This window comes from Empidonax traillii, unplaced genomic scaffold (genome assembly GCF_003031625.1).
Source record: "Empidonax traillii isolate 1590-97213 ecotype Southwest subspecies unplaced genomic scaffold, ASM303162v1 scaffold574:size890810, whole genome shotgun sequence".
Classification (NCBI taxonomy): domain Eukaryota; kingdom Metazoa; phylum Chordata; class Aves; order Passeriformes; family Tyrannidae; genus Empidonax; species Empidonax traillii.
The window spans coordinates 195,819-220,601 of NW_020955767.1; the positions used below are offsets into that span (position 1 = coordinate 195,819).

The 24,783-nt window shown below is 39.5% G+C and overlaps 1 protein-coding gene across 3 annotated transcripts in view; it reads right to left on the reverse strand.

Annotated features, from left to right (window-relative positions):
• Positions 1–267: 267 nt before the first annotated feature.
• CFAP58 (cilia and flagella associated protein 58) overlaps positions 268–24,783 on the reverse strand; it is a 55,499-nt gene continuing 30,983 nt past the window's right edge. For all 3 annotated transcript variants that reach the window (XM_027898003.1, XM_027898004.1, XM_027898001.1), the window contains 4 exons: positions 22,832–22,936; positions 6,692–6,811; positions 5,047–5,180; positions 268–832 (listed from right to left, as the gene is read on the reverse strand). In XM_027898003.1, the coding sequence (XP_027753804.1) occupies positions 709–832; positions 5,047–5,180; positions 6,692–6,811; positions 22,832–22,936 (483 nt within the window). In that variant the 3' untranslated portion in view covers positions 268–708. The remainder of the gene's footprint in view (positions 833–5,046; positions 5,181–6,691; positions 6,812–22,831; positions 22,937–24,783) is intronic.

The following is a 24,783-nucleotide window of genomic DNA, read 5'->3' on the forward strand; positions in this document are numbered from 1 at the left end:
GTCTCCCCAGTTGAAGAGACATAATTATGTCACTTTGTATCTACCAGAGTAAACACACTTGTGCTCTTAATAACGTACATTGTGGCCACAAACTTCCTTGATCTTACTAACAACTGTAGCAAACACTGCCTAAACCCTATTATATACGACCTACGCAAAGAACTGCTACATGTGTACATCTAAGTAAAGACTTGTTAATTTTGCATTTGCTCAGCAGGGCTTGAAACAGCAGCCTATTAATTTTTCTTCTTTTCTGTTTTCTCTTTCTTTTCAGGTGCTTTGAGTCAGAAGATAAATGGAGTGAGCGCTTACAGCAGAGGTAGATAAAAGAAATAACTACATATTAAGGCATTTGGTGGTGTTAAAGTGCTAAATAGAAGCGCAATATTGAAAAAGAAATATCTCCACTATTCACTTACATCACTGCAGGCTTCTGCTGGCATCAAATGGGCAGCTTTGGTCCACAGTTTGTAAAGAAAACTATCTTAATTGCAGTGTAATTTGCTGTACAAAATATAAATGCAATATGAAATACAATTCCAATGTAAAAATGCATTTTATTATATACAATATATAAAATTTTCCTGAAGGTGATACAGTGATTTCAGTGGATTCTGAATCTCTTTTAAAATTATAGTTTCTCAAACAACCCACAAATAGGGTTTAGCAAGAAACTGGGAACGGGAATGTGACTAGATGAGTCGATTCTTAAGCTGCAATTTTGGGAAGGGGTCTGGTTAACGGAAAGCCCCCTATGCTGAAGTGAGGTTCATTATCAGGCCTGAGGGGGGGTAATTTCGTCTTCATATCCGGGCAAGGTCTCTCCTTCTCCCTTTAAATAGAAACAAAGAAACAGAAAATATATATTTCATTCTGCAGCCCATAGATGTTTACAAACTAAGGAAATTTGTGTCCTCCAGAGTTTCTTTGGTGCAACCATGTATCAAGAGATCATTAAAATAAGTTGATTAAAGCCTTTTAGGCTAAACCACCAAGGCTAGGTGTCTGTTTGGATCTAATTACAAGCCTACTGATGGTGTTTGGAATTATTAAACATCGGAAATAAACGATCTTTCTTTGTGCTACTCCCCAAAATGGTCAGAGCACCTCATTAGAGCAAGTTTGTATGTGAGCTCCATGACTTCAGATTTCTAACCACCATCCCATCCTATCAAGAATATGCCTGTTTTCAAACAGCTACATTCACCAGAGATGCAATGGGGAGGTATTTTTAATTTGTTGAATTTTAATGAATCTATAGTGTTATCTGTCCTCACATTTTAACAAAGTTCCAGTGATAATTACCCTGTCTGTGACATTTGCAGAAAACTAACAGTTTGCTCTAGGTGCACTGATAGCCCCAGGAAGTTGCTCCATCCAGGAGGATCCAGGAGGTCTTGAATTTGATGGCCTTAAGAGGAGGGAACAAGAGTTAGCTGGTTCCACTCTGATGTGCTTTGGGAGGTAAGCACAGCACTACAAATATGAAGGGCAGTGTTTCAAACTCACTGTGATATACCTGAATGCTTCAGAGAAAGGTCCTGAGATACTTAAGATTAACCAAGTGGAGCTTTATGAAGTACTAGTTTATCATAACAGCAGAGGTCTCAAGGCTTTGCAAAGAAGGTCAGTGCCATTACTTTTATTTCACAGTCACTGAGACTGAGACACAAATGTGAGTGCAACCACACTATTAGTACTTTTTCTCGGTCCCCAGTAAGGGAAAAGAGAACACTTCCTGGAATTAATACTTTTGTCTTTGTCCCTAAATAACTGTCAGGAGAGGAGAAAGTTCAGAGAAACCCTGTAGGATGACTAGTTATGCACCCCTTTCCAAATTTAACCCATACAGAGGTGGGAGAATAGCCAAAAGACGGCACAGAAGAATGTAACCATGAAAACCATTTATAACTGGTTTTAGTTGTATCGATGTATCAATGGATATGCCAGCTGACAGCACTAAAAACTAACATGCTGTATTTAGATGGCTCATCCTATCTCACTATTGGGCTTCCAAGTTTGGGGAGAGAAAATGATGCAGAATCTATGCTCATTCTTTCTTCATGCTCCCATGGAGACAACCAACAGGCGTGCTCATCAGTATGGAAAATTCTATGCAACTCAATACTGTAATACATTATGCAGAATAAATGTGTGAGCAGTCACATGCCAAAGCTCTCAGTTACTACTGACATCCCTCAGTGCAGTTATTTACATATACAGGACTGCTGGATCAGGTGTCTGTGTGGATTTAAGCTTCATGTTTTCTCACCAATCCTTATCAAGATCAAAATAGAATCCTGGTGCTAGAATCCTGGTGCTAGAAGCAACTAGGAAAAGTAGTGATGCTGAAGGGGTGCAACAAGCAGGAGAGAATAGGAGGAGACAGAAGAAGAAAGGCTAAGACAACTGGGAAAGACAACATTCTGAATCAGAGAGCAGAAAAGGAGGATTTCGAATTCACGACTAAAATCCTAAACATTGAATTTTCACTTTGAACACAAACCAAAGCTAAATTGCTGCTGTCACTCATATTCCTTCAGCATCACACAGAAAGCTGCATTTTGTTCAGTACCAAGACTTTAAATCACAAATCAAAGCTATCTTGTACAAATCAATAAAAGCTTTAGATGACAATTTTGTGTGAGGTTATCTGAGAGTATTAATTCTCTTTCATAGCAGGGTAGTCAATAATGCTCTTAATGCTATTGTCCTGACAGGATCCTCTTTTTATTAGCGAAACCAGCTACATTTATTTCAGATATGATGTTCACATTAGCCAACAAGATAGAGATCAAGTCTGTGGTTTTGTGTCAGCTGGGATTTAGAGCAATTTGAGACAGTACAAATCCAATGGCCCTGGCTCTTTGGCACCCACACACCAGGCGCTGCCTGTGCAGCCCTGTCTGAGGTGTGGGATGGCTGTATGTCAGGGGAGAAGGACTCCTTGGGGAAGGAGTTGACTGCACAACAGGTTCTCTCTCAGAAAGCAAACCATGTGTCTTGCACAGTTGGCAGGTTGGAGAACAAAGGCTGCACAGGGTTTGTTTTCTCTGCACTGCTGGTGGCCAACACAAAGCACAGCCTAGAGATTACAGAAGTTGCAATTATCCAGGACTGATGTGCCCAGTTACTCCTCTGTGTCCTTCAAAGTAGATGCAGTCCAACAGGTTTAATTAGGGAACAAAACAGTGAGGGACAGAGGAGAGCAAAGTCCAGAACATGGACATCTCTTAGCAGCCACAAGGCAAGAGAAGTGCAAGGCAGGGCTGTCAGGACAGTGCTGGTGCCTTCTAAGCCTGTGGTGGGGGCAATAAGATGATACCATCCTTCAGAAACACCACCAACAGCATCTGAATGTACTCCAGAACACAGATGTCACAAAGACACCACGCTTATGGGACTACAGACACGTTTGCTCACAAGAACAACTTGACAAGCTGTGCTAATGGCAGATGTCTACCCTGAACCTACAGTGTATCCAGCACTAACTGACCTGCAACATGAAATTCCATCCACTGTATATGATTGACATGCCCCTGTTCAGTTATTATTAGCCCACACAGTATGTGGGTTCTTTTTAATTTAAAGCAGTTGTGTCCCTAACAAGTGGAGTTTTTATGGCAGGCATTAGTTCTAGGTGAAATGTAACAACAAAACATGGTGCAATTCTCCTCATCTGATGAACATAGAGACAGGATGCCAGGGTCCAAAACGGAAACATCAAAACTACTGTGAAGAGGACACTTAGCTGCTGGAAATGGATTATCAGGCATTATGGTAGCCTCACATATTGATCCTAAAGCTCCAGGAAGGCCATTAGCATTGCACAATTGTTGCTAATTCCAAACATTAAGGTAACATTATGCAATTTGCAGATGGACAAAAGTCACTGTTTATCACTGATAATTCTGCTAATTCAGTCATCAAATTTATTTGCTGGCTGAAATAGGATTAAGGAAGAAAAGATACAGGAAGCTTTGAATTATATTCAGACATGTAGAGAACTGTTGGCTTTACTGTGTGAGGAAGGCACAGGCTGAGGATAGAAATGGGTGGCAAGACAAAGGGCTTTCTGTGTATACAGAAAAACTTGGTAACAGATCCCATCATCTGACTGCAGAAATCTAAGAAATTTCTCTTTAAAAGTAAAGTCCACCCTCAGCTCCTTCAGCAAGTTTTCAGGTGACATGAAGCTGACTGGTGCAGTTGACTCACCTGAGGGATGGAATGCCATCCAGAGGGCCCTGGATAAGCTCAAGAAGTGGGCCCAAGGGAATCTCATGAGATTTATTAAGGCCGAGTGCAAGGTGCTGCACCTGAGTCAGGGCAGCCCCTCATATCAACCCAGGCTGGGGGATGAACAAGTTGAGAGCAGCCCTGCTGAGAAGGACTTAGGTGTGCTGGTGGATGAAAAGCTGGACATGAGCTGGCAATGTGTGCCTGCAGCCCAGAAAGCCTGTTGCAGGAGGACATGGGGTAATGCTTTTAACCCAAAGGAGGGTAGATTTAGACTGGCTATAAGGCGGAAATTTTCTGTTGAGAGGGTAGTGCAATGTTGGAACATGTTGCTCAGAGAGGTGGTGGGTGTCCCATCCCTGGAACCATTCAAGGTCAGGTTGGATGGGGCTCTGAGTAACCTCATCTGGTTGAAGATGTCCCTGCTAAGCATGGGGCTTGGACTAGACGGCCTTTAAAGGTCCCTTCCAACCCAAACTATTCTATAATTCTATGCTTCAGTGTGAGAGACCAGACACTAATTTGTGTCCTCTGGGTATCATCTCATCAGTATGAATAATTTAACTGGACTGCAGAACATGTTCAGCAACATCTCTGCTGGATGTTCTTGTCCTGGCCATAGATCATGGTAAATCTAGACCAGACTGAAGTAACATGAAGGATAACATTCAGGAAAATTAGGCAACAATACTATATCACCTCAGTCAAATATGACCACGTTCTGATCAAAAGGGTAAAGTATGGTCTAAAAACAAAAATCTAGCTTATGCAGAAAGCTGTGTAGACAAAACTGTTATTTTCCCATACTTATTCTGTTGCTCCTTGCGTTTCTGAGACAGATACTTCTTTTTCACATCGTTAAGCTCATTGTTAAGTCTTGCAATTTCACGTTTGTATTCGTTGCTCTGTGCTTCATACATATTCAGTTCTGAGGACAAAACCTAACAAACAAGAGACAAGTAGCACAAACAGGAAATGTTAGTTTCACTTACACATAAGTGAGTATTTTTACAAGTACTTTCTCCTTTCATATATGATGATGGAACACACCACCATTTTCTACCACAACTCTTTTTCCATCAGGATGTTTCACTTCTGTTGTCCTCTGTTCACCTAAGGACAACTTACCAAACTGGGAATGGTAATAATACACACATTAGCCCTTAACTTCTGAGACATAAATCTGGGTGAAAATCCAAAAGAAGGTCTTAAAAAATAATAAATCAGGGAATTATTTAACAATATTTAACAATGTTATTAAACAATAATAAAAATATTCACAGGGACTCACTGTTAAGTGGAGTAACTGAATCCACACAGACAAAGTAGTGCCAGGCAGTGTAAATATTAATACAATCCAACTTTCATACAAATCAGTTAAATTTTTAAGAAGAGGAGAATGCATAGTATGTTTTCTTTCTATCAAAAGGAGAATAACTTGACCTGGTACCCCAAAATGTAGTGCATACCAGCACACTACAGCATACTGTGCCCGAAATACACAGTGGCAATTGAATGCATTAAGGACAAATAAGAAAACTTCATAGAAAACTTCAAATCACATTCAGTTTAGCTAAACTTTGGCTTCTATTTTACATTTTCTACATTGTTTTTCTTCTCCATAGAAAGCTAAGATTTGCATAACAGCCTCTTTTGTTTCCTAAGGCCCCATCTGCTCCTGCATTTTTTTCCTCGTGGTTAGTATAGACGTGATTATGATGCAGTGAACAGGAGATGATGACTTCAACAGAGAGAGAAGCCATATAAGCAGATGAACTCCTGGGGAGACTGATCTCTCATGCAGGCAAGAACAAGGGAAGATCAGCTTATTCATAGAATATCACAGAGTTCTATCAAAGAATCACTTTTTAAGGTCATGCTTTTTAAATTTCCTACAAAATTCTTTTGGAACCAGGAAATCCTCCCTTCTACTGACAAGGGGTTAGAACAGGTTCCTCCTGTCTATATAAAATCCCCTATAAAATCTGCAAATCTAATTTACGTGGATGTGTTGCAAGAGAAATAATGATAATTTAAGACTAGATTATATATTCCCACTACTTTGTTAAAAAGAAAACTAAATGGCTTTGATTTGCTTCTTACAGATCTCAACAGTTTAAGAAAAGTGAAAGAGAATAAGCTTAATGAAAAGCTGGCAGTGTCCCAGAATGCCCATGCACAAAACCAATTTACAGCATTGTGCGGCACACTCATATCCTAATAAGACTTTTCCTTTATTTTAATGAAACAAGCCAGCATAATGTGTAAAAAAGTTCTCTTGCTGCTCCTGCTTCTCCCTTGAGGAGTTGCAGTATCAACCTTATTTCTCCTGATCTAATCTACTAGGGCAGGCACACTGTTCACTGAAATTCTTCCTGCAGCCTCACTCCCCTGGTGCAGTCACCCTGCAGTGCTGGCAGCCCCTCAGCCACAGGCAGTGGGCACCTCTTACTTTGAGCTGTTTCGTCTTGTCCCGGAGGCTGCGCCGGTAGTGCTGCAACTGTTCCGTGGCTTCAGGCCCAGGCTGCCGGGCCAAGACTTGCCTCAGCTCCACGTACAGTTTCTCCTTTTCCTAAGAAATAGACAAGAGGAAGAGGTCTTAGAAAACTACTGAGGCAGCAGCACAGCCTGTGATGAAATCAATCTCACTGGAAATTGGACTGCAAACAGGAAGAGACGCGGAGAAACAAATCTGCTTGTGTGTCAGTCTCTCCTCACTAGCCATAAGGTATTTAAAGTTGTTGTGATAGCAATGGGAGAGCTCATTAAGAGAAACATTCAGCTATTTTGAACCAGGAATGAAATGCTCTCAAACACCTTCATCAGTGAGCACATTCCACCCCAGAGAACCTACAACAGTCACTGGAAGAGTATCCAGGGCTGGGAAATTAATTACTAGTAACTGTGCTTATTGCAATCTTACTTCTTATGAGTCACACTGCCTTACATTAAAACATCGTAGCTTCACCCAACAGGATGTGAGCAGGCTATAGAAATGTCAGGGAGGGACTGTACAAAAGAATAACTTCTTCCAAAGAAAATCCTGCAAAGCACATGTACACACACACACACACACACACACACACACACACACAAACACACATATATATTTAGGTAACCTTTCAGTTTAACTGCAGGGGCTCTGGGAAAGGGGAAGAAAGTATGAACAGCAACAAGGATGACTAGCACAAATACACCAAGTAATTTTATATTGTTATGTGTCTCCTCTTCCTTCATGTTGGAACAGTAATACTTGTAGGAATTGTATATAGTCATGCCCGAACAGAAACCACACCATGGACCCACTTACAGCTCTCTGTACTGAAATGCTGCTTTCAGCTGTGTTTTGAGGAGGTACTTATTTTCACTCTGAGGAATAAAGCTGTGAACAAAGCCACCTTCACAGATTTGCACATTGCAATAGTTTTAGTATCTACCCTGTCAAACTAAGATCATTATTATTTCACATTATTTAGTAAGATCACATCCTCTTCTGGTACCTGGAGAGCTGAAATTGAAAAAGAGACTAGCAGACAAAAGAGGAAGACAAAAATGCCAAGAAGGAGGTAGGATAGGTGATTATTTACACTGTATTTGACAAAAACCTTTTAGCTGTCTTTTTTATAAGCTCCATCTATAACTCTTACTGCAGAATTCTTCTGTGGGACCATTTCTGTGGGAAATGGTACCTCCACATAATCTAGAATTGCAACATTTGCTCCTGCTCAATGATGGAGCCAGGATTTTCAGAAGTAGGTTGCAATTTCGAAGATGTAAAATTTAAGGTGTCCAGTCTTCAAGAGCACAAGGAGTCTGGAGTTTTTAGACCTCATCATTTTCTGAAAGCCATGCACTACAATGACCACAAGCTGGGACCCAAAAATGGAATCACTTGAAATTATACATTATTTTTGCAAGCATCGTCCTTAAACTCTGAAGATTACTGAGGAACAGTTTCCTATAAATGTAGCTGTACATAGTTTATCTCTGGAAAAATCAAAGCCCCCGAGACTCAGACTGAAGTTTGCATAGTGGCAAAAATTAAATTCATAATTCATTCTGAGTAGAGAGTTGTTATGCCACAACAAGTGGCTTCCACTAACAGCTTTTCTTTCCAAGGAAGTAAGATTTTACTGCAAGGTAAAAACAACAGCAAAAGAAAAATATATCTTGTCAAAATCTGGCCGGTCAGTATTAACATTTCACCCCTGAATGTATCACAGATTTGTATTTTGAAAGAGTGTAATGGTAATTTGGACAAATATGGAGCAGTAGATGGATTGAAAGTCTTATGTGCAATTGTTTTCCAATTTTTTTCTCTCCTAACCCTCTGCAATAGCCAAGCAAGCTCTTCAAACATTGTGCAATGGTGTGTATAATAATCTCATTTAGAGACAAAGTGTGCAATTCTATTATAAGGGGAATCTATCTTATGCAACAGAGACTCGTTAGCTGTCCAATGCATATTGTCTCTATAATCCAGCAGAGGCAGAACCAGATGTCTTGTAAAGCATATCCTGTCCTTCCTTGCTAAGCACTGTCCATCTCTTTTACATCTAGTCAATTAATTTGTCACTGGGTTAGAAGCACCATATGTCAGCAAAACATCAAAAGAAAATCCTGGATACTTCTTTCCTCATCAGCAGAAGTTCGGATTCACAGGTTGGCATTTCTATAATTTCTCATATTTAACCTTAGCATGGAAAAAAAAAATTAAAAATCAATTAATTTCAATTAATTTTAGAACAGTAACTACCAGAGTAAATCCAAGTGAGTTGCACAGTACATGTGGTTCTACCACCAAAAATACATTGTTTACAGCATTTACTTTTATCTCTACACACAAGAAATCAGGAACGCCACAGAAAAAAATCAGCACAAATTATTAAAGGAAAATTTTGTTTTCTATAATAGAGTCAATCCACTACAACTGGCTTTCTTTGGCTTGTCCCAGACTGCCTCCCCTTGCACTTCCCTCTGTCCTAACACCAGGCTGCAACCACAGCATACATCTTGCCAGAGTTATGCAGCTTTGAAATGAAAGCAACTTAGAGTCACAAACACAGTGTGAGACACAACACTTCTTCTTGGGGAGGTGCAGGAAGATCCATCACATCTCTCTGTAACTCCATGGTGTTAACCCTTCACTGGCAAGAGTAACGTACGTGTGTTCAGATTAGGTCTAGGCCAGTAACAAAGCTTTTTCACATGATCCTTCTACAGTGAAATTCCCATGGAATTGAGCAGGTGTTTGACTGTAGGATTGAGCCCATAATGTCAACAAGATTCACTGTTTTATGACATAAAATAAGACAAGGTGATGGTGCAGAGATGATGACGCATGCATTTTGTGTAGGTAGGGCATGCAGGGACACTCAGATTGAGGGTTGCAGTCAAATTTCAGTCATTCCAAAGAGAATTTCAGCACCTCTGTGAATACCAGCTGTAAAAATTGTGTAAATAAAACAGCAAATTATTTTTAGAACAGCCCTTCCTGTCTTAGATTTGTTTTCCAGGGGATTTCCAAGGAGCTCACAGATCTGCCGTAGGCTCAGCCATGACAATAAGTTTCTTTATCTCCAAGTCTCTCACCCAATTTGGAGGGGGAGGGTGGGGAATTGAGTGGTGCTTTGCCCTAAATTTAACTAGGTGTTGTCTCAGCCATATACAGTATTTCTCCTGACCTGTTTTCTCTTCAGCAAATTGAGAAAAAATAATTTTCTTCTGCAGAAGACTGGCTCATGTTTGGCAAATTTCAATTGATTCTCCAGGATCAAGTGGTCAGGAGTTTGCTCAGTCTAGAGCAGAAGAATCACTTTTGCCAGCAAAATCCTACTTCAGAAGAAGCTATTGCTGCTGACTAGCACAGCCAAATTTGTTTTTCCCAGTGAGAAGAACCATCGGCACCATCAGACACATTTCCCTAAGTGACAGCAAGGCATTCACTGCTCTGACAGGGAGTGGGAGGCAGTCATCAGTTCCAGGCTGGAATAGACCATGGTACCTGGTATTAGCTCTAAAGATGACACAAAGCTCCCTCACCATGACACCAGGAAACTCCTGAAATGACTCATCTTGTTCGTTAGACCAGGGTTTCATTCTGAACCAGAGACAATGGACAACCCTACACTTAATGAAGATGTATTCACAGCAGAAATAGGCCCTGAAGTCCCAACTTCCTCCTTTTTATCAGATTGTCTTTCCAAGTAGATAACTCAATAAATTTACCTGCCATAGCAGCACCTCGACAGCCTTTTCCACCAGACCCACAGAAATCCTATTTTGCATGAAAAAATTTCTATCATACAAATTATTTAAAAAAAACAACCAAACAAACAAAAAAACCCACACACAACACATACACAAAAAAACCCAAAAGCCTTTGACTCAGATTAAATTTCATTTAAGTCAGCTCCTGTCTTCAGCAATTGAGCTAAAGAAAAAAAAAAACAAGATAAAGATGTAGCGCAAAAGTGTGCAATATAGTGTATGGCAGCAAACCCCAAACCACTCAACTAGCTAAAAATCCTTATTTTAATTAGTAAGGTGAAGAAAGCAATGTAATAACCATGTAAGAGCTCCACAATTAATTAATTATCAATTAATTATCAATTAATCGATCAATTAATTATCTCCTGCTCTGTGTGAGCAGAAACACACACACATTTGCACACAAAAGAAATGGGAGCTGTTCCTCGAAAGTGAGAATTACCCCTGACAGTGACATGGAGTGATGTCAGCATTCCAGCTATTTCCACCGTGTCTGCAGCTTGACAGTTGGGTTGAAGAGAGCTCTAAACAAACCTTTGCTTCATATTCTAGTAGTTGTTTGTCTTAAAGTGTGCTGGAGGAGAATCAGAAGTTTATACAAATCTTAATATTAATCAACAATCTAAATATTCTAAGTGAATAGTCTACAAGGCAAATGGGGAACCTTTTACTGTATAATAATTACTTTATACAGGGTTTCAAGCAAAAAAAAAAAAAAATCAAGTCTCTTCTTCAAATCTAGACTATTTGACCAAAAACCTCTGTATTATAATGTCAGTGTAACAGCATGTGTTTTAGCTGTTCAATAGCCATTTAGATTTTTAAAATATCAGATGAATCAAAGGAGAATTATCACAGCTCTACTGATAATAATGAGCTGTTTCTGCAGGTGGAGGATTGGGATGGGCATTCCCAGAAGTCCCAGCTTCTGCTCTCACCTTAGACTGATCTGATAGATGACCTTGAAGGGTCAGAGAAATTGCAGAGCTCCTTCTAGAAATACCTACTTGTAAGTTAGGCACCTACATCTCTTTAATCACCTGCATGACCTAAACCCTTCGATTTCCCTGAAAGATGAGAGCACTTTGCTTCAAGTCCTTTGGTGTTCTGGAATTGCTAGCTCTGAACAGCTGTCTCAAAGTCAAGTTACCACTTAAATCTACAAATACCTGTCTAACAAGGCAGTAAAACCTACATACATCTTTTTGACAGGATGGCAGAGTTTCCCTGCATATGCCAAGTACCTCAGGGAAGAAAGACCGGTCTCCTGTTACACTTTGGAACCTATTAAGAAATAACAGTACATCTAAAAAACACACACAGCAATTCTGAAATCATGAATGTTTTAACGCATGGCTTCCTTCAGACTCACTGTAATTAGAGCTGAGCCTCTGCTATCCTTCGAGGAGTTCTGTTTCAACTCCCTTTGCCTGCTCCTTAAAATTCAAAGAAACAGAAAGAGGAATAAAGGAAGGGGAAAGACAGTGAATCCTAATGTCCCCGTAAAGACAACTGCAGTGCCCAAGTGTGCCATCCCCTATTTAAGATTACAGCTATATCTACTAAGACAGGCATGGGAAGACTTGAGCTCTGAGCCTAGAAGATATGGAGCAACTGGCTGACTGATGCACCCTACTTGGCAGTCCCCCTACGTGAGGTTCATGACTCCCATGTGCTTGGCAGCACATTTCTGGATGTCTCGAGAGAAGAATGGAGAAATGGGGTTCTTTCTACACCTGCTTGTGTCCTCATGTGTCCAATTTCAAGCTCCCTTTCTAAAAAAAACCCAGCCAAACACTGTGACTGCCTGCCTCTAAACTGCTGCAAAACAGCCTCAGCCTGCAGCATCTTTCTGCATGTGTTCTCTCAACAAGAGCACCATTCACACTCCTGTAAGTATGAAAATAAGTGAACTGGCATAGATAAAATCTAGTCTGTCCCTGTGGGATGACCCTTTTTTTCTGGGGTTTTGTTGTTGTCATTGCAACTGTCACACAAAATAATAATCCATCATTGAATGGGATGCTGTAGATTGTCCATATTTTGCTGCTGAGGGAAGAGAACACCTTTGCCTTAAAGGGAGGACACCTGCCAAAGGGTATACCTGAACATAAAGAGGTACATCTGGCTCTGGGCCACAGTACATTACATGGGCTTGTGAATGTATTGCTACACTGCTGTCACACTCCTCCAGTATTTTAACTTCTCCAGCAGCTTCTGGATGGCTGACAGTCAGCATCGGATTGCTGAGAGCACTGCAAAGTTTGTGCACTGCAATGTATTCAGTCAGCACAGAGGCTCATTTATTTTCCCTTAACAAGATAACTGGTTGATTAATATACTTTACCCTGGGGTGCACAGCAGATTTATTTCCTTCCCAGATACATGCTGAACACAGGAATGAGGAGTAAACAAGTTTGTTTTCAGTTATTTGTTATTTACTGGAACAATTCCTGATCTTTTTACCAAAGCTTTATTCTAGCAAACTAATGCTGAAGCTAAGTGCAATTCTGACTCTATGAACTCCTCATTTCAGTATCTGAATGCTATTAATTTTCTGATGTACACAGCCTGACGTGTTACTACCAGCCAGGGCAGTGATCCCTTTCTCATCCTACAAGAGTTCTGGGCACAAAGAGTTGCTACACGAATTACCAAAGTTCACCAAAACTCCTTGAAGATACCCATAAATTACACTCAGTTCTCCAGGACTACCACACTGAGTAAGACAACACACCTGCTCCTTGCTCTGCAGAAACACCAGGGCAAGAAACACCAGCAGCAGGTTACAAGTGTGGGGGAAAACTCACAACCATAAACCACGGTGTACTTGAAGCCAACAATCTCCTCACACACACTTCACCTAATGGACTGGGAGCACCTATATTAGAATGCAGCAAACAAATCTACACTTGACAGTCATCTATCAAGGAGAGTATTTGTGTAATTAAATCAATCTTGCATGGCATGAAGGGATGGCATCTGATGACCCACCAGAGTTCTCTTTCAAGCTCAAACTCAAGGCAATACATCAATTCTCCTAAAAAACTTGTAAAACAGATTAAGCATTCATGTACATTTGCCACCTATAAACCCTAAGGAATTTTTACCCGCCTTCGAGTTCCTCATCTTTTTAAATGGCATCTGAATATTTCTGACTAAAATGTCATTAGAGGAGCTAAAAATGGTGCAGATCCCCAGAAGTTATTTTGATCTGTTTTCTTCCAGTTTCTCAAATAAATTTGCACCTTGCTTCTGTCCAAAACCATTTATCATGGGAAATCTGTTTTTTATATGAGGGCAGTGTAGTTCGGTATAGTTCCACAAAGATTCAATAAAAATTAAACTGTTCTACTAAGAAAATTATTCACCAAAAATGTTTTGTTTGATCGCTAAGTAATCTGATTGCTTCCCATTTCTCAGCATCAGAAATATTTGCACTATTTTTATTGGAAAATTATTTTCTCACCCTAAAGTGTGGCCAATTATCTTCACGTGGTGATATTAATGTGGTCAGCATCTTTCCCACCTGTTTTTTAAAAACCCTGTTTAAACAAACATATCCGAAAAAAAGTCTATTTTCCTGGGAAGACTATATTCTCTTCCCTTTGAATTGCAATACATGTGGGAGGAGAGAAAGAATCTAAAATGTCAGCATGTTTTTAAGAGTAGTTTATCATGCTGTAAGTTTCTATAGCATAGAACATCTAATTCGAGATGGACTGAGATTAGAAGGGCTAAAATAAACTAATGCGCCAAGAAGTGTATTCAAAATATGCAGAAATAGAAATCAAATCCTGTCTGAGGAGAGCCTGGGCAAGAACAGAACATCCCTCAAATACCTTATGAATTATTAAGGCTTACACAAAAATTCCAGGTAGATATGTAGGCCCTCAATAGACCTTCACACAGGTGACTCATATCTTTTCTGTTTTTGAGATACGATAATAATTATTACATCATCACAGGATTGTATATGAATCCCGGTAAGTTGCACCAAGAATTAACAAAATGATCCCACAACTGGCTCAGTGTGAGTGGTTCTACCCTACTTACAGAACCCTACTTGCTACACAATCAGTTTTTAAAAAATTAAATAATTAAATTAATTGGGAAAAAATTTTCAGTGTCAGAACAAAAGACACTAGAGAAATTCTAACTGTATGGAAAAATCATTGTGCCAGGCATAGAATCACTACAAGACATTAATCCTTCAACTTAAAACTAATACTAAGCCAGAAAACATTTCCACTTACAGTCAAAGCTAAAATCCCCACTCAAAATCCTACTTCAACAGTGAACCTTTCAAACACAACAAAAGGAAAATAAAAGAACGGCACAAGAAGGAAAGAATCTGAAAAGTAGTCCTGAAGGATGACTTGATGCATTAGATACCTCCATATGTCACTTTACATGCGTTGAAGACTGTTCAAAGAAGTTCAAATAAGTTTCAAGATACTAGACTGAAATTAATTTGATGGCACTAACTCAGTAGACTGCTGTGCATCACAGTATTGAGCTGATAGTAAGATATTTTTCATTAATCACTAATTAGAACTGGGTTACAGCCAGAGTTCATGGGCATATATTATATTTTCATTTGAAAAAAAGCCCCAGAAATTGTCTTTGGAGTCTTAACTCTAAATCCAGGCAATTCTTACAGCGTGCCTTTGACACAGCAGTGCCTAGTTCTTCATGACACTGGGGAAGTAAACTTTTTCTTTATGATTCATAGCCAGCTGAAAGCCAAAAAGTAAATGTTAGACCTTACTGTATTTCTTATTTCTATATTTCAATACAAATCCCTTGAAATTCTTATTTTAAATTTCTTGAAATCCAGCTTAGAACTAGAGTCATAAATTGAAAACCCACACTCCACCAGGTACTGCTTTCTCTCTCTCGCTTGCTTCCTTAAGGTACATAACAATACTTAGGTTCTTACAAGGACAGAAAAGCATTTCTCTGCCTTTTTTTTTTTTTTTTTTTCATGTCAGGAATCATTTCATCGATGGTTAGAAGTTTTCGCAGGTTGGAAGTGAACCTCAAAGATCATACGCTTCAACCTTTCTTTCATTCTCATTTGCTTATATCGACACCAGTATAAATCTGTGAGAACAAACAGTAAATTTGTTGTCCCTTTAATGGGACCTCTCATGCAAGGGCTTCGAGATTAGATCTTCAATTGGCACCTCTTAAACCTCTGAATCATTTAAAACCAAGTTGCAAGAGGACCTGGAGGATCACCTGGTCCAGTCTTTCTCAGCAAAAGCACCATCTAGACAAGATACCCCAGTACCCTGTCCAGATGGATCTTTAAAGGGATTGGGGAATCCACCGCTTCCCTGGGGAGATTATTCCAATGGCTTCCAAACATTCTCATTGTGAACAAGTTTCCTCTTGTGTCCAATCAGAATCCCCCTAGGAGTAAACTGTACTCATTACCCTTGTCTTTTCCACGTGACTCATTGTAAAATAAGAGTCTTCATCTTCTTTTTAGCCACCCTTTAAATACTGGAACACAGTTATAAGGTTTCCTCTAAGACATTTTCTTTCAAGGCCAAACAAATCCAGTTCTCTCAGTCTTTCCTCCTGTGTCAAGTTTCCCAGTCCTGTGATCATCTTTGTGGACCTTCTCTGGACCCACTCCAGCCTGTTCACATCTTTTTTTACATAAGAGGGACTAAAACTGAACATGGTATTTCATGTGTGGCCTGAAATGTGCTGAGTAGAGTGGAATAAACTCTGCTGGTGATGCCTTCCTTTATGCAACCCAGCATCCTGCTGCCTTTCTTTGCTACAGCAGCAAACTGTTCACTCATCTTGAGCTTTCTGGCTACCAGGACCTGCAGGTCCCTTTCCACAGAGCTGCTCCCCAGTCAGGTAGATCCCAGCCTGTGCTGCACTCCTGGACTACATTTCCCAGCTGTAGGACCTTACATTAGCCTTTGTTGAAGTTTACACCTTTTCAGAGTTGTTGTTGACTATTTCGCTTCTCCTGTCTAACGTGGGGTAACATTTTCCTTCTGTTTCTGCCTGTTTTTAGCATACCTGAAGAACTCTTTCTTGTGTTTTTTGACATCTCTGGCCAATTTCAATTCAGTTAGGGGTGCAATTTCTTTGTGCTGACATGGCTATGCCAGCTACTGGCTATGCAATTAGATGCAGCTTTACTGGCATGGAAGTCTTCTCCCATTCAGGAGATGGTATAAGCTAAATCAGAAAAGTCACTTTTTTGCTAGTAGGAATGGTGCTTTTTAAGCACAGAGAAGGCCTAAAGCTCAACATACTCACCCCTTTAATTGAGGGCTGAGAGAACCACTAGCTTGAGCTGCAAGATAGGGCATTAATCCAGTGCTTCCAGAGAAAGTCAAATCCTCTAGGAAATAGAGATAGAAAAAAGCCAAGTCCTAGTACAGTATAAAAAGCTAAAAAGAAAATTTCCCTTTTCATTTTTGGATGGAAAAATCCCTTCAAAAGGCTGACTTCATATATAAATGATAAAGGAGCAGTAAAGAAAGGATTGTATTTTTGCAGTGGATTTTGCAGTTCCCCTGTAAGTTTCAGTGCCTACAAAGCACTCCCCCAAACTACCTCTGCTGAAATTCCTCTAAAAGCAAGATGAGAGAGAAACAATAATAGGCAGGTCAAAAGAGACTTTCAGGGATTCTACAGTCATTAGTTTCCTGAAGTGAATTGCAGTTATTTTCACGAAAATAGACAAAACTAAATTCTGAGAAAAAAAACTCCAGCTCAGACTGTCTACCCTACACGTAACATGCAAGTAAGTTATTCTCTCAAATCCAAGCAGAATCTACACTGGGCACCAAAAATTTGTAAATTTGAGAATTTGAGAGGGTAAAGTAAATCTCAGCCATGTTGAAGACGTGAAGAAAAAAATCTAAGATAAAACTGATCTGGGCCTTAAGAATACCAAAAAAAAAGGTAGGTGATAGGAGGGTATTCTCTTCTTTTTCCTAGTAGGCTGTCAGATGAGAAAATCTCTTACTCAGCATTTGAGCACACGTTTCTGTATTATGTGCTGTATAATGGAAGCTACTGGAGCACTGTGAGAGCAGTGAAGAACGCAGCAGAAGAATGCCTAGGGAGTTTCAGAAGGACTAGGCTCTCATAAATTGGGCTGAAAAAAATTGTACAAGATTGGAAAAAATTGTATTTCAGATAATAAATGGGGGGGGGGGGAATGTATAACAAATATAGGTAAGCAAAGCCCAAAGTTCCTTCATTTCTTGGGAGAAACTTTCGATTTCAATAGCTGCCAGCCCCCATAAAACCATGTTAACACACTCTTCTAAAGCAGATTTCTTTATGAAACTACAGTACCAGCTCTGAGAAATAAAGATGGTTGTGTATATGTTCAGCCACTATAGCAGCAAGCACCTCAATTTGGACAGAATAGCTCTACTACCAAGTTAGCACAAATGAAATAAAACATCTGCCTATTTTGAGTGTTTAGCTACTGAATTGAGTCATGTATCTAATATATTCATTCACACACCTCTATAAGAGTGGAAATTATTTTATTCCCTTTTTCCTTGATGTGAGGCATGCAAAAGCTAAGTAACCTGCCCAAGGTCACAGATAATCTCTTGCTCTCCCCTCCCTGTATCTCACAACACCTGAAATGGATCTCTGCTGCAGACAGCAGCATCCCTTCCACTCCTCCTTCTCTCTGACAGTGGGACAGTCAGTTCTCTGAGGGATTGAAACTTAGCTCAGAACTTGGCTCAACACAAGGACATGTGGGTGCTATCTGGCTGTAATCTCTGAGTCACATGCATGAGCTAATCATGCCTTTTGCCCTGGCACTTTTTGAAACTATGAGCTCAAGACACTAACAGTCTGGAAGCACTGCATCTTGACTGCCCAGTCCTGGGCTTTGCTTGCTGACAATTGAACCATAGCGATTATAAATATATATATACGGAAAAACTATGTTTGCACTATCACATGCAAGCATTAAATAAGACACATTTGCCTCTGCCTCCCTGCACAAATAATCTAGGTTGTACTCCTTTTTTTTACATTTATGAACAATCTCCTGAGATGACTGACAAAAGAGGTAACTGACATATAACGTGAATCTTACAGTTAGCCATTCCAAGACATGCAGCTGAATAAAATTCTGCTCAGTCAGACATAAAATCAAATTAGAAGAGCTCACTCTCAAGAGAAGGAACTAAATTTGAAACAAATAAAGCGGTGCATAATTCCCTTTTAATGGAATAAGTTCCTAAAACCACACTAATCACAATCCTAACAAGGTAATACATTCCATTGCAAGTTTACCACATCACTGCTCAGTACACAGCAGAGCAGTAGAGCTTCAGTCATGTGAGGGATTTGCCCCACATGCAAAGCGAGCAACTGATTTTTTTCAGTCAGGATTTGTTCAGCAGAGCACTCCTATTTATTAATAATTATACCTTATGGCCTTACAATGTGTGTTGTTCATCCCACATGTGTTCACAGAGACTTTCACCCATCACTCAGACCCCTTGGTTAATACACTACATATTTCTCCACAATGCCCTGCAATATTCCTCAATAGTTTAGAAAAGAACCCAAAAAATGCTCCATCTTAACTGAATTCATTCAGAAGGAAGGTAATGACTCCAACATGAGAGCTGGCTAATGCTGAAGTAACATTTCCTATGTGTTGCAAAAATGCCACTGGATTTTTCTTGACCGTAAGTATTCAAGACCTTGGGTTTGGATCTGATTTTTAAGGACAGCTTTTTTCATCAGCACAGCAGTTCACAACTGTGAGAATGCCTGAGCTCAACAAGAAAGTATGACCACCACGTTTCAAAGCAGCATCTCAGGATGTCCACACTTATTTGGTGTATGGGAGCTGACAGCTTATAACCCAAGATGCTGTACCTACAGAGCACCAATAAATCAAAACAAAGAAAAGAGTTTAATAATGTCTATGATATAGGATATCTTTTTACACCTTTATTAGAGTGCTCAACTATGAAAGTTGTTCTAGCAAAACCCACCACTCACCATGTTGCATATCCTCTCAGGATATGTTTGATCCAAAAAATGTGCTCTGATGACCAGTTAAGAGATAGTTTTGTATGAGATTTTAGAGTCAAGCTGGGTTTTTCCTGTACTGTCAGCAATCCAAATATTTTGACTGAAACATAGCGAATCATTCTTTTAATCACATAGCACAGACTGTAGTTTGCTTCTACAGCTTCCTAATTTTTAAACAACTAACAGGGGAGAAATAATGAAAAAGCCAATAAAAATGATATGATTAAATACACATCAAGAGCAGAAAGAGTAAGCAGATGCATTTCTACCTGCATCTATATACTGTGATACTTACTTAGCAAAAATTTCCATTTATATATCCAGCTGAAAACTTGTTCCCTGCATAAACCAGCTTTTATTTAAAAGATCATTTACCAAGAAAGAAAAAAAAAGGTAACAGTCAGAAGACAGAACTACAGTACATACAATACAAATGGAATTATTTTTCCCTTATACAAACATTATGAGCGTGCAGTGAGGTGAATACCCCACAAATCAAACTGGAGGTTGCTGACACTGGGCTCAACCATTTCCAGACATGGGTTATTTCTAACTCCAAAGATATTTTTAATACTCAATATTCAATCCACCAAGTTTTTTTGCACTCTGTTTTATTGCTACACTTTGATGTGAGGGAGTTTGTTATATAATATGCACACACAGACACTCACAAGCTTCCCCTTAAACAGATATCCTATTTTCTAGCATGATGGCCACACATACGTAAAAAAAGACTGTGTATGGCAAGCAAGAGATTAAGACCATTTTAATGGAGATACAGACAATGGCTGTGCCCTGGTCACAGGGCAAGATGTGCATGGAGGTAACTGGGAGTGAAGAGATGTGACTTAGGCAAGCAAACACAACATGGGGAAAGCAGTAGCTCTCTGAACTAAGTTTGTATCCCTCAGCTCCTGCAGTCTCTGACTCTCAATATGGGGGATCTTACACCAACCAGGCACAGGACAAGTCATCAGCAATTCCCCCATTCCTGCAAATGAACAGCAACTGAACTGAGCTGAGCTGACTTCCAGGAGAGACACATAAAAAGATGATGTTGAACGCCTTTAGCATGAGGAGACTTAGCAGGATTTTTAAAAAGAGAGAATAATTCACAAAGCAAAACAAATTATATTGAATATAATTATAATATATAATTTTAATATATAAATTAAAATTCCAGAAATGGGAGTTAAATTGCTGCTGTTTCCCATAATTCTAACATTCAGTCAGTATCAAACCTTACACTATCTTTTGAATGAGGACACACTGCTCAGAAGGGGGTCTGCAAGGTGAAGCAACCCTTTTGGTGCCTGCAGTTCAGCTCTCTCCAGAAAGTTGATGCTACTGCTTTGTTCATTTCCTTCTGCTGGAAGTGTTCCTTAGGCTCGCTCCTTCACCAGAGGAGTTTGGAACAAGATAGCATCAGTTTAATAAGTTATTAGCAAGTGGGTTTTTTTAGTGAGTAACAGGATACCATATTACAAAACAGATATAATCATCATACCACGGAAAACCAGTCCAAAGAACAACAAAATTACTTGTACAAGATTATCCAGACACGTAGTAGAAACAGCTCAGCTAGTACACTTAACTTTTGAGCCCTACACCAGTGATCAATCCCGTAGGACATTCCAATCCAGTAGGGCTGTCCTACTGGAAATGAGCTGCGGGTTTTCCTGCATCTCTGGTCACCTCTCATTACCCACACCCTACTACGAATGAGCCCTATATCAGTCATTGTGGAGGACTCAAAACACTGTGGAAAAACAGAAAAGAGATCAGAAATGTGCATGGTAGATCCCTGAACACAATTTGGAGCATGGTATTTTTGGCCTTTACTGTTAGTCTCTCCAAGGGACAGCATTAATTTCAGCATTGTTGCACAGGTAATTGGTGCCTGAATTGAGGATGCAAAGGAACTCATTAACAATTCTAGCTAAATTAATTCAATTTTATATAGCCAAACTCTGTCTCAAATCTAGAAAAATAATAAAAAAACAACATAGAGTCACCAAAGAAGGACTGTGGTAGAAAGATTACATCAAAGGCTAATACAGCAATGTGGGCTCAAATACCTACTGTATCACAGATTTTCTTGGGCAGGCAACTTAATACCTCTGTATCTTAGTTCTTCAGCTGAAAATACGGATAATAGCAAAATGGGAGCATACTAAGGATAAGGCAAGATACTCAACAGAGTCTATGTAAAAACCTAACAGAATTGTGTTTGTCCATGGGTAAAGCACAGTAAATTTGCAGCTATTTTTGCTACATTTTAAGATAACTATTTCACTCACAGAGTTTCAGTGCTATGAAGCAAAGATCACATTTTTCCAAGCAAAGGCATAAATACACCGTACATTACCTTCAAATGAAATTTTAGATCTATTTTTTCCTATGAAACAAAAAATAGAGACAAACCCTGACTTGGTACTATCTGCTGAGCTTCTTCTCAAGACAGAGGGGGAGATTCAGGTCACATTTGACTCTACACTGAGTGATACCCAACACAGGCATCAAAACTATTACTGTATTTAAGACCAAGATTTAAAAATCATGCCTAAGGCTGGTAAACTGTAGCTATTCCTACAGTCACCAGAGAGAAGAACACAGATTTCCCAGTTTTACACCTATGGTTAGAGCCAAAAGAGTCCTTTTTTTGTTGCATTTTGTAGCAATGTTTGCAATACAGGAATACATTCTCTCCTCCATTCTACAACATAAATCTTACTGGTATCACTGGGTTTAAGGGACATCTGATACAGTTGAAAAAAAGATAAGCTTAGTTTAGCACAAACACCTTGAAACCAAAAATGCCCAGACAGCAGCGTATCTAAATCACATAAACTCTGTAGGATTTTTTCTGCCAAAAGCCAAGCTAAGCAAAAATGGTATCAAACAGGGATTTTCCTTTATGTTCTGATCATAACAGTCTTGTTTAGGAGGATGAAAAAAAAAAAAAAGCCTTTCAAAAACTCTAAGACTGACTTGAAGACAAACCTATGACATGAATAAATGAAAGCCAACCTTTCCAGAGTTGTCCAGATATCAGTAACCAGAACATAAAAATCAACTAATCAGATGCTGCTTGTTCTTTTTCAGTGAGTCTGTGCTGCCATCTAAAGCTGTCTAAAGGGCATGCAAAAGAAATTCAAAGTCATGCATCTAAATAACATTCAGGAAGCATGTCAGTAAACAGAGAATGCAGGGTAAGTCAAATATGTTAATAAGATGCAACAAAATAATGATGTTGCACTACCTGAAGGAGAAATTCTTTCTCTATCACTTCACTTGTCTTGTTTATAAGCCTCTTCTGTAGTCTCTGTACTTTCTGAATCAGCTCATAGGTAGTGGGGTCTCTGGCCTAAAAAAGAGAAAAGAAGTCCCAGAAATTATGCATGATAACAAATCAGTGTTTCTTGTTTGCAAATGAAAATCAAAATATCTAAATGTTCAAAAGTAATAAATATAAAAGGGTAGGGGTGGCAGTGTTTGGTTTTGGTTTTTTAAATTACATGCATACAAGTAGTCCTGAAACCTAATGTATCAATTGTAGCAGCAACTGGAACTGCCCACTGACAAATGAAGAGCACTGCAAGTACTTCCCACTGTTTAACAACCTCAACAGTTGCTTTGAACAAAAAAAAGAGTAACTGCAATATAGTATTGAAACAGGTTGAGAAGTGAAGAGGAACAAATTTGTGGGGTACACTGATGAATTATGAGCCTGTAAAGTGTCCATACATGTGAAATCTCATTCTTCAATGGAATGAAGTGGAAAAAATGGTGACAGTGTATACACTGTACTGCTGCCCTCTATCTACAGAGCCCATAAAGACCAGGACCTAGATGTCTGTCTCTCTGTCCCTTCTCATTCTTTTGTCACAGATTGAATCTGGAGGCAGCTCTAAGGAGCAGAGAGGTAATTCTGTGAAGAGCAGCCAGCAAAGCATACTTTCCCACTACTTCATATCTTCTTGTTGAATCTTTTCCTGAAGGGCAAACTCTGACTGAAGCTTTTCCCCACTCAGGGATTCTTAACACCTCTCTTCCATCTGGTTTCTCTGCTCTCATTTGGTGTCTCATAAGGATTAAACTCACCCTGCAGTAAAGGCTCCAATAAAGTCCTGCTCTCTATATATCTGCTTGAGCTTATAAGGAACTTGGTATCTCATTGCTCCTAATCTTTTGTCTGATTTTATCTAAATTGACTAATCAATTCAAGCATAACTAGGACACTAACACAGATACGCACGCAGTGCTCACAACACAACACCATTTCCTGAGAAACAAGGCTAAAAAGTAGATCAGTCCCCATGATCCACGCAGTCCTTGATTTTTTTTATAGTGCCAATTGTGACAACTGTAGTGATATGAGGGTATTTGTTCATTAGGAATTGAACCAAAACCCCATCAGGATTATTTCACATGGATCTTGCCATCTGCTGGCCTTTCTGTGTTCCAAATACAAACCAGTAACCTAGAATGTAAAGACCTAATTTCCTATTATCAGTCTCTTCATACATTCATTTTCCCAGCACTGGATGTTTTGACTGGCCTGATTTTTCTTTGTTACAAGGTAGTGCTGGAGTTCATACCTACACGTGTTTAACCTAGTTCCTCTCCCTTCCATGAGAAAAGCTAATCACATTGTTCACCTTAAGCTCAGCATGGAAAGATTAACCATTATGTTAATAAGCACAGTCAAAATATTCAGCTTTGTTTCTGTAGGGACAGAGCACATTACCACTCATTATTAGAGCAGCTAAGCAATCCAGGCTGGCATCAGATCAGAGACCCATGAAAGAGCAGAATCTCGGATGGCTCTGACTTACATCAAAAATATCCAGTGATGCCAACTGATGCTCATATATTCGGCCTATGCTTGATGGATTTTTTATTTTTCCCCTTCACTTGGCAGGTTCAAATTGTGTGACAATTTAGATTAGCTGTTTATGTAGAACAGTTGAACTCACATTACCTGGAATGACTATCTTTGGGAGCCCACCACTGTTATGTGGAGGCCTGTTCCTTTTCTCACAGATGTAATTTACCTTCTGACTTCATGTCTGTCCATTCTCCAGTCTACCTATTCTATGACCCTTTTAAATTCTGGCTTTCTTCCCATATACATCTCCCTGATTGGTGAGAGTAGGGTTGTATCTTTCCCCTATCATCCTCTTTCTTGTCATCCATGTTAAGGAATCACCC